At 43.8% G+C, this 10,372-nt stretch overlaps 1 protein-coding gene across 1 annotated transcript; it reads right to left on the bottom strand.

Moving 5' to 3' along the window:
* vwa1 (von Willebrand factor A domain containing 1) lies at positions 1-9,866 on the bottom strand. Its single transcript, XM_030423867.1, has 6 exons — positions 9,448-9,866; positions 5,560-6,117; positions 3,168-3,497; positions 2,745-3,020; positions 2,187-2,456; positions 1-1,023 (listed from the first exon to the last, which is right to left on the bottom strand). Exons 1-6 carry the CDS (start codon positions 9,530-9,532, stop codon positions 995-997), a joined length of 1,548 nt encoding a protein of 515 aa, XP_030279727.1. The 5' UTR covers positions 9,533-9,866; the 3' UTR covers positions 1-994.
* Between the last annotated feature and the right edge of the window lie 506 nt (positions 9,867-10,372).

Raw genomic sequence — 10,372 nt, 5'->3', positions numbered from 1 at the left:
TTAGTGTAAACAAAATGAATAAAGGACTTTATTGCAAGCTCATGTTAAGTTTCAATAGTGGTCAACAAACATAAAAACAATACATTTGCTCTGAGAGGGTAACAGAAGACGGTCAGCTGTAACTGCAAGGATCCTTACAGTAGGGGGCAGCAAAGACTGGCTTTAACATGTATCCGTCTCATAATGTAAACAGCATGTCAGTAAATAAAGTATGCTATTAATTCTTACACTTTATCAATTCTTGATTAATAAATATGAATGGCGGATCTCCTTCCAACGCAGGACTACTCTCACTTACACTCATCTGTATCATATGCAGCATCTCCGTAGTTCTCAGGGCATGTGGCCGGTCTTGTTCATCATTTCTTGAGAGTTCAAAGCAGTCCCGAAGATCCTGTTATTAGGGACCGCACATTAACGTCCCCTGCGCACACACAAAAGTATTGAGCATGTGCCGAGGGAAATCATTTAAGTACAAGGCACATTTATATTCATTATAAATGTAAATCAGATGTTTGCTGAGTGTTAGCAGAGATCGGAAAAAAGAATTGCTGATTCGGGCACGAAGCCCACATATGGTGCAGAGCCTTTCTCCAAAACAAGACACGTATAACATCCAACATTCCCCACACGCCCTGCCCTGTATCTGCACAACAGACAGAGGAAAAATCTTTTTGCGTCTTTAAACCGAATCATTACATTTACTTCAGGTGTACACCAGATGAGACGATAGAAATAAAAAAAAAAATAAAAAAAGCAAACAGTCCTCTGTGTTGCAGATTGTTGCAGTCAACATGTGGCCATATTGTCCTGGACCACTCTTAAGTGTCTATAGTTTCCACATGAGTGCTCAGCAAGCCAAACCTCACATCTCTCTTGGATGATATCCACAGAGGGGAGAGGCAGGGGAAAGAATTATGGATGAAAGTCAGCATTCTTCAAGTCAGCCATCGTCCCTCCTTGTTTGGTAAGGTGCTCTTGCAGTTCAGAGATGCTATGATTGGTAGCCATATGCTAATGCGTCTGAAGAGCAGAGGGAGAAGTACGCAGTTAAGACACTGACATTCAGACATTTAAACATTTGGGGAAAAGTCAAAGTGTTGTGTAATAAACTGTCAGTTGTGATTACTGCCATCAGATAAAAAATGGGATCAATCTGGAGTCCAACAGAAACATGTTTCAAGGGCCTGTTAACTCAAAATACATTATATAGGACACGATTGTTTTTCTTCCTCCTACCCAACACAATCGAAGGTGTTCACATTGATGAAAAATTACATTTAAAAAAAAAAAGAAGCTATTTTAGGGATTTTTAGTCTGGTAAAAACAAATAAATAGTTTTGATGGTTCGGTCTGTGGATAATCCTTCTTAACCGGGGAACTGATTATGAAGAGAGACGCAGGGCACCACAAACAAAAGTACTTTCACTTCTATTATTTTTGGAGACAGACAAATGCATCAAACCTGGACAATAAAATGAGAACCAGTTAAAGTAAAAAGAAACAAATATAGTTTGTTTTTTTCCTTTTATTAGTTTGGTACCACTCTAAAGTCTGAACGCTCAATAAGAATTAAGCCAGCCTGTTTCTGTCCAAAGGAAGCTAAATCTGCCTACAAGCACCTATAAAGTTAATTAATTAATACATTATATCTCATTATTACAAATCAGCATTTTATAAAGTTTAGCCTTGCTATGTTCCAGGCAATTTATAGGCCGTGACCAGTCACTTCCAGTCTCTGCTGGATGCTAGGCAACTGAAATGAGAGCGTTATCAACCTTTTCATCGAACTCTTGGACCATAAGTCCGCCCAGCACTTCTGAGCAGCATGTGTCCAGGAGGTCATTTCTTGTTTGTTGTTGTTGTTCATCAAGAAATAGTAAGACTATGAAATCTAAAACCACAAAAAGTAAATTTTTTCTTGACAAAAATTGTTGATATAATATATATACATTTTTGTATTTTATACATCCTGGTAGGTGACTTTTTTAACTTTGAAGAGAGGCAGGTTAGCTGTTTTTATGCTAAGCTAGGCTAATTGAAGCCTGGCTCTAACTGTGTTGTAAACACCTTAGTGTCTGAGAGGAAGCGAATACCTACATTTCCCAAACTGTCCAACTTTTCCTATAAAAAAATTGACCTAACTGCGGAAATTCACTTTGTAACATGAAATGGTCGCCACTCACTTGACTGAAACTCCGCCGTGCAGCACAGTCCCTCCCCCCGTGCCGTCCTGTAAATGGGTGACACACAAACTCTTGTCGATGGGGGGAGGTTTGTGAGGCGCGTTGACAGAGAATCGGGAGGCAAATAGAAGGAGGAGCGCTGGTCAGATCTTTGCTCTCCCTCCCAGGTGAGCCAGTAGCCCCTCAGACCTGGTACGCTGACCTTCCAGTCGACTTGCACTGAGTCACTTCCCACTGTGGTCAGCTGGAGGTCTGCCAGGGCTGGAGTCACTGGAAATGGAGAACACAGACGTGTTAGTCAGAGAGGATATGAATAAAGATGCTGAAGGAAAACAGGAACGCTTTAATAGAAAAAATGAATTGGATAACCAAAAATTTGACATGCTCAAGCTCCCTTGCTACTCAGAACTGGCCCTGGACTAGTCAAACCTGAATAGAAAATGCTAGTCATTATCTGAAATGTAAGACCCAGAAAGGACCAGGCTGTGTAGGATTAGGATTAGCGTAAATGGATCCGTCATCACCTAGTTAAACTGCAGTTTTTTTCATGTAGCTCACCTTCCTGAGTGCACGCTTTAACAGACATGGCCTTCTCCTTGCCCGAGGCGTGGCGGGCACTAACAGTGACCAAGTAAGTGGTGTCCGGTTGGAGGCCTCTGAGGAGCGTGGAGTTTTGTGTTCGGCTGACCGTCGTAGCGTGGACCTTGCCCCTGGGCAGGGCGGAGTACTCGACATAGTAACTTGTGATCGTCTCTGGCTGCAAAGGACCCCAACTCACCCGAACACTGGTCTCCCCCGACTCAGAGACCATTACCGTAGCTGGGCTCATCACCTCTGGTGTGTGGGGGGGACAAAAAAAACAACCTCTCAGCCAACCTCCTATTTAGTATTTGAGTCAGTGCACAGCCCAATGAAAACATTTACAGTAAATAGAAAAGGATATGCACATTAATGGGACATGTTAATAGGTTGTATCCTAACCTGGCTTTGTCTTGAAGGTGACGGAAAGGGCATTAAACGATTGTTCATTGGACTCCGGGGTCAGCGTGGCAGTATAGGTGGTGTCAGGCTTCAGGCCTGTTAGCCGGGCGGTGTTGGAATCTGCTCCTTGTATCAGTCTTTGGTACTGAATACCACCGGTGCTCGGACTGGTCCCACTTCCACCACCACCACCTCCTGCTCCGCCCGTCTGAACCGGAGCGAAGCGGACCTCGTAGAAGCCCGTCAAACCGGACAGAACGGGTCGCCACTGGAGCGTGGCAGAGTTAGTGGACACATCACGGACGTTGATTCGCTCAGCTCGGATAATCTCTGTTGGGGGACAAGGATGGATGAAGTCACTGTGTGCACATGGGTCTGTCAGGATTTAGGGACAGGTTAGAAATTCTGCGAAGACACGGAGACGGCTGGTGACAGGGAAGAAGATGAGACAGAGTGCTAAAAATGCCTCGGTTTCAGACAGCCACCCACGTAGACAGCCAGACTTGGGTTTCTGGGTGCATCCATGACCCGACAACAAGACAACTTGAAATAGCCAACCCAGTGAGGCCCTGCAACAAAACAACAAATGCCGCAGAGGCATCGATATCTGTGACAGGACCTTTAGGTTCTCAGCAAAGACTCAAGCATTTCTCCTTGTTGCACACAAACCTTATTTGTACCATGCATCATGTCTTACAGCTGCAGTATATAGTGTAGAATTCATCAGCTCTCCCTTGTGAGTGTAATGGCAGTTACCTAATCTGGCCAGAGAAGTGGGCAACCACCCCTGGTCTATATCTGTAAATATATATATACGTGTCATGACCGGCATAGTGTTGGAGGATGCAGTAAGCGAAGCTGAATCATTAATCCATTAATAGATCGTCATATCTCATTACAGGGACTCTTACACACGCACATAGACACTCGCAGCGTCCCGGCTTCTTATTCAGTCTCACTGTCTTCAGGAGCATGTGTGGAATTGGGGTGAAGCACAGAGACACGTAACGCGACTTTGTGTAGCTGAGTGGGCAGGCAGCTAGCGTGATTGTAGCTGTTTGGATGAGTCTGTTTCTGCTCCGGAAACGACATGTTTATAGGGACGGCTTCTTTGGTAAAGGGTGTTTCTGCAGATTGATTACACAGACTACACCAGACATTGTTTCTATAAATGCAAGTGGCTGTTAACTGTCAGTGTAATTGACTCAAAATATGGAGTCTGCAGTTTGCCACCTGTATAATCATAGACTTTCCCAGTGTTAGAGCATAATTCATTTTTTGGCCACTTGGACAACAAACATCGATATATCACTCTCTAGCCCAAAGTTGTTGTCGCTAGCGCGTTAGCATGAAGTTGTCTGTTTCCGCCTGACACGGATCAACATTACCTTTTTGTCATTTGGAGTCATAGTTCTATTCACTTTTTATATTCTAATTTATTTTGTTATAATTGTCTTCTTAGCTCTGTTTTGACACAAATGTCTTAATCTTTAGCAGCTAAATGACGACATTCTCCAGTTAGTTTCAAGCTTTGTGTTTTTCAACATCTGCATGTATTTGTCAGGGAAGAATGCACAAATCTTGATTTTAAAAATCTGGCGTATTTAGGTGGCTGGTGTCTGTGTGTTCAAAAGGAGACTGTTGGCGGAGGTATACACTCTGCGTGCCTTTCTGGTTTTCTGTGTTTTTGTCACAAAGACTGACACTGTTCACTTTACACATGCTATGTGTAGGCTTCGTCAGATGTCACTTCCGCATTTACTCATTCAGTCACCCAATTTAAGTAAGAATATAATAAACACTAACTAGTTTACTATATTGTCAGTAATACATTAAAGAGTTCAGACACTTCTAATTATTTTTGTAAAAAAAAAAATATATTGTCCAGAGCAGCTTTATTGATTGGTAAATTTAAGAAAACTATTCTAAATTGATTAATTACTGTACATTAGCATTACATTTTGCTAAATCACAAAGTGAATTAATACAAATCCTTTAATTTGCAAATAATATTATAATCCATTTATTCTGTATGTAAATGAGGAATTAAAAATTCTGTTTTTAAAGGAAATAAAAATATAGTTCAAAAGCCTTTTGAGAAATGCATTTGATACTCAGTTTTACTAATGTGTCTGTACTTTTGTACCTATGTGAATGGCATTCTTACAATTAATTTGTCTCCTGCATTTGAAACGTTTCTATTTATTTTTAGTTAAAAGATTAACAAAAGCGATCTTCTACATCGTGATTCCATTTAAAGATTATATTCATACAATACTCGCAAGTTATTATATGATTATTATTAAACACTGAAAAATGAATCAATAACTTTTCTGGCACACTTCGGGTGCCACACCTTGAACCTCAAAAACAAACCTCGCACCGTACTTACCAATGATGGCATCCCGCAGGTCGTCTGTGATGATACTCAGATCATCGATGTCCACAAAGTGCAGGTGGTTCTCCACGGGTGGACTCGCCACTTGCCTCAACACCAGGTAGTTGCCGTGCCCAGTGGAGACCACCAGCACAGCCACGCCTTCCTCCTGCAGCTCGGCCATTGGTCCAACCACATCCCCGGGTTTCACCCCATCCGTCAACCACACCAGCACTCTCGGGAGCCCTGCCCGGGCCCCGCCCGGTGCTCCAGGTCTCAGCACCCGCTCCTTTGCCATCCTCAGCGCCTCCACAGTGTTGGTGTCCCCCCTGAGAGGTTTGGTGTTCTTCAAAGCCCCCTGGAGGCCACCTTGGGTGCTGTGGGTGTCAAAGCCAAACTCGACACGCGGTTGGGTGCCCACCTGCAGGAGTCCCACCCTCACCTGGTCCTCTCCCAGCGAGAAGGGGCGGAGGAGCTCAGACAGGAAGGTGAGCATGCGGGAGTGCTCGTAGGACGACACACTCCCTGAGGAGTCCAGTAAGAAGAGGACGTCACCCTCGCAGCAGTTCAGCACTGTGGGGGAGAAATACGTTTATACAGTCATTAATATGCTGCCTCTGGGTGCTGGTGGGGGAATCACGTGCAACTCCTTGTATGACTCCTTTCCTCTGATCCCCTCTCATGCTTTGCTGACGAACACACATTTGGAATCTCCCTCCCATTCTCGGTTGACCTTCTTGGCACAGTCACACAACTTTTATAGGGGACAGGGGACGTCAACATGAAAGCAGCAGAGTCAGAAGCAAGTAAGAAACAAGTAATTACAGCAAAGATATGGTGAAATCAAACAAACATTGGAACTACAAAATGATGCGAGCATTATGATAGCTTCAGAAGTGGACGATGGATGAAAGGCCTTGAAGCCCTGGGCCTGAGAGTGGATTTTTTTCCCCCCCAATTTTCCGTCCGTCGAAACAGAAGCGTAGTTAAAAAAGCATGTGCCAAGAGGGAAGGACAGGAGGCAGGGAAAACAGTAGCTGCTGGGCATTAGTGGCGAAGGGAGAGGGAGTGGAGGAAGGAGGTGGGACAAGGGGAAATAAAAGGCGTTAAAAGGAGACTAAGGGTTTGGGGGGGTGGGTTGTACTGGCAGTTCCAAGCGAGAGACGAGGAGGAATGTTGGAAAGCCATATACAGAGCAGAGAGAGACAGAGAACGAGAGAGAAGGAGCAGCAGCCGCCGCGATTGAGGCATATTTAGTTGCAGATCATCTGAGTGTGCAGTCATCCTAGGAAAAAAAATGCCCACTATTAAAATCTCAGAGCTCGGGCTTAAAGAGACAAGAAAAAATAAACATGCCAGATTCAGATATGGTGATATAATGCCGCAATCACAAGCACAGACTCAGACACCTTCGGAAACTGCTTTTGAGTGCTTCATTATTTTTATATTTCAATGTTCAAGACGCGAGATGGGGTGTTGATAAGGCTCGAGGTGTTGAAAGCTTAAAAGGCGGCAAGGTATGCACACAAAAATCCCATATATACACACACGCACGCACACAAATGCAGACATGCACACTAGCCGCCTCTCTCTCCTAAGGAATTCCTTACATCGTCTTGTTGTTTGGACTTTGGAGTGTGTGTGTGTGTGTGTGTGTGGGGGGGGGGGGGCTGCTCCGTATCACAGCCCCCCCCCCCCACCTCCACCTTTGTGCAGGTACGCCTTTATCTGAAAAACCATATGTCGACGTCTGTTTATCTAGAGGGGGGGGGGGGGCGTGTTTAAATGGAGCCCGCTGTTATCGTACGCACAATAAATGGGATTTATAGGTGCACTATTAGTGCTCGAGTGATGTGATGGTGGAAACATGAAACCTCAGGTGGTCCCAGTAAAACAGTACGGGAGCGGAGCGGGTCCTGCAACCTGCTGAACACATGGGTGTGTAATGAGTCTGACGCTGACACATGCGCAAATATGACAATATAGGTTTTGTGGTAAGAAGTGAAGCAAGAATATGAGAAACCGAAACCGACAAATTTCAATTTCAAGTCAATAGTCAGAGCCAGAGAGGTTAATTCCCTTTTAATAACTCGTAATTACCCATAAATCGGGCTGCATGTTCCCTCTCTTTCTGTGGGTGTGGGCTGTGGGAATGGTAAGCTCTTCACCACACAAGGCTGACATTAATAGCAGCAAGTGCACTTGTGAAAAGCCCAATTACTGCAGGCTATGTTGGTTCAGTCTCCTAAGGTCCCTATTAATGGAAATAGCAAAGTGTCAGCATCTCACTCACTAGCTATGTTAACACAGACATAAAGATCGGCTCTCGCTGACGGACTCGGCGACATCCAAGTTTAGCCTCTCAGACACTTCGCGGTCATGTGATTTACCGCAAGGCGTGAAGGCACCGCTGTGATGACGGCTGTTTGTGTTGTGCTTGAGAATCAAGACTGCGGATCTGGAGTCACCGATCACAACTAAGGATTGATAGAGATGTGCGTTACGCAGCTTATAAACTCACTAAGGAGTCAGTGTGAGGTAAAGAAAGATCACTTTAAAATGTGATCATGTTAAGTTTGTATCGTAAACGGCGGGTCCAATCTGTCACTCTTGCTCTGTTCTCTTTTCTCATCGGATTGTTACTTTAAAGGTGCACTATGCAGTTTAGGTGAGAAAAATTTTGATTGACTGATTTCTTTTTATGCCTTAAAAAAAAAAAAACTAAATAAACTCTCTCTGTTGTATTATAAACAAACTGAGTTTTAAGGACAACACAATTGAATCTTGTTATGTTTATATTTGCCACCTTTCTATCTTCAAACAGTGTTTCTGGACCTTACTTCCCTCTGAGAACAGCTTGTTTATTCACTTCTGGAAAAAATGAATATATATCTCAGTATGTGTTATCACCTCACTATTATTGCAAATATTGAAATTCGGAGTTTGTCCTTCTTCTCCTAACCGTTCACAGTGCCCCTTGAAGGAATAAAACAATAATTCAAATGGGAGCTGAGAGCCTGCTTTGTCCTTCCCATGGAAAACCGCTGCTGTGATGCCAAGAGATTTCATCAGCAGACAATCATTTGGAATTCAACCCTTTTTCCCCTGCTGTTGGGGGAGCACCTGAAGGCTTCGGCAGGAGCCAGGGTGGTCCTGTATTGCCGCCTCCCTCCCTCTTCTTGGGGAACCACTGCCTCAGGCTGTTGGGTTTCATCAACTCCCAATTCTATACCTGGAGACGTGCCAGCTCGCTGAGAACACTGGTGTAATATCAACCCCACCCTGATCCACCCTGAGCCCAGACAGTCTCTCCACCTCCTGAAGCAGCATCAGTTTCTCGTGGCAAACTCACTGCATCTAATATTATGCGCCACTAATATAAACTGAGTTTATATTAACCTAGGACAAAGCTGTGTAAAGAATAACTGTGAGAAGTTTTTGGATCAGCACAATATGATGCTAAAGGGAATGTTGCTTCTAAACAGATATTAAAGGGTGAGTAGAAACTAAAACTCTGAAGTTACAATATAATACAATATTAATGAGGTTATAATAAAAACACGTAACTGAATAAACAAGCTGTTCACAGAGGAAAATCTGCTCCCAGATGGTAGTTTGAAGCGAGAAAGGTGGCAGGGTCCGCCAAATATGAACAAAGTTTAAGTCTTTAAGTCTTTAAGCATGAAAACAAACACTTTGTTTATTTAGTTTGTTGAGGCAGGTCTTTCTCTTCTGATTCAAAACTACACAGTGCACCTTACATCTTTAATTTAATTTTATTGCTACTTATTTTCGTTTCCTCTCTCTGCCACTGCTTACGAATCGATCCCTGGCCCGTTTCCCTGTATCATAATAAATATGGATTCCGCTGGATCAGTTGTGTCCGTGTGTGGGGGAGCTTACCTCCTTCAGGTGCGGTGTTCTGTGCAGCCATCGGCCGCAGGAGCAAACACAACAGCATCCATGTGAAACACGTGTGGCTCTCCATCACAATGTTGCGAGTTAGTTCCTCCGAAGACGCAATTTTTTAGGGTAACACAAAATTGAATGTGTTCTGGAGTCAACCATATATCCACCAGAGCCCCGAGGAGCGCGCTCCCATGAAGTGCCTAAATCATAGTGAGGAGAATCATAATGAATATGAGTCACATCCAGGCGGCTTCTTATCTTTCACCTTCGTTGAACATGATCAACCAGCCGGTAACTGGGGACGTCTGTAGCTGGACTTAAACAAATCTCGAAACTTCAGTCCGTGTGCGCAAAGTCTGGATGCTTCTCCTCAACGCAAACGCGTCTGGCTGCTCGCGCTCAGGACACGAATATCAAGCACGCGGGTACAGACGAGAATTCCCGGCGACACTTTCAAAGTAAAACTCCTATTATGCAATGCCAAACTGGGCTGCCCAAATACACCCATGGACTTTGTCCTATGTACCAAGGCTAATTATAGCTGTGATGATACATTCAGGTTAAACCCATGGGTTTAGTCAGTGGTGGAATTAAAGCATTTTGTTCACCTTTGTGCAAATACAAAACAAAAGAAAGAGGCGCCCACAGATAAAAACACTGCACTGAAAAATCCCACAGGGTGCCTTTAATCTGTGTAATAACTGTATCGATCAGATAAACACGGTAAAGTAAAAAGTACAATATTCACCTGTGAGCTGTGTTATGGCAGCAGTCTAAAGGAGCATACAATGGAAACAAAAGTTAAGTCGAAATACCTCAAATTGAGAACCAAATTGAATGCACTAAACACTGCAGTGTTCAGGGTAAGCCACCACTGCCAGTAGCTGCCCAGAAATGTGCTTTAACTTTGAAGCTCAAG

Source organism: Sparus aurata, chromosome 7 (assembly GCF_900880675.1).
Source record: "Sparus aurata chromosome 7, fSpaAur1.1, whole genome shotgun sequence".
Lineage (NCBI taxonomy): Eukaryota > Metazoa > Chordata > Actinopteri > Spariformes > Sparidae > Sparus > Sparus aurata.
Note: the sequence above shows the minus strand (reverse complement) of the source record. Positions and strands in the feature narration are given on the sequence as shown.

Bases quoted from the DNA above. Each gene is read 5' to 3' on its own strand.
- vwa1 (XM_030423867.1), bottom strand. From the start codon at position 9,532: ATGGAGAGCCACACGTGTTTCACATGGATGCTGTTGTGTTTGCTCCTG. The intron at 3,498-5,559 runs GTAAGTACGGTG...GTCCCCCAACAG, and splicing joins CCTGCGGGATGCCATCATTG to AGATTATCCGAGCTGAGCGA. The intron at 1,024-2,186 runs GTGAGTGGCGAC...TCTGCTCTTCAG, and splicing joins CACGGCGGAGTTTCAGTCAA to ACGCATTAGCATATGGCTAC.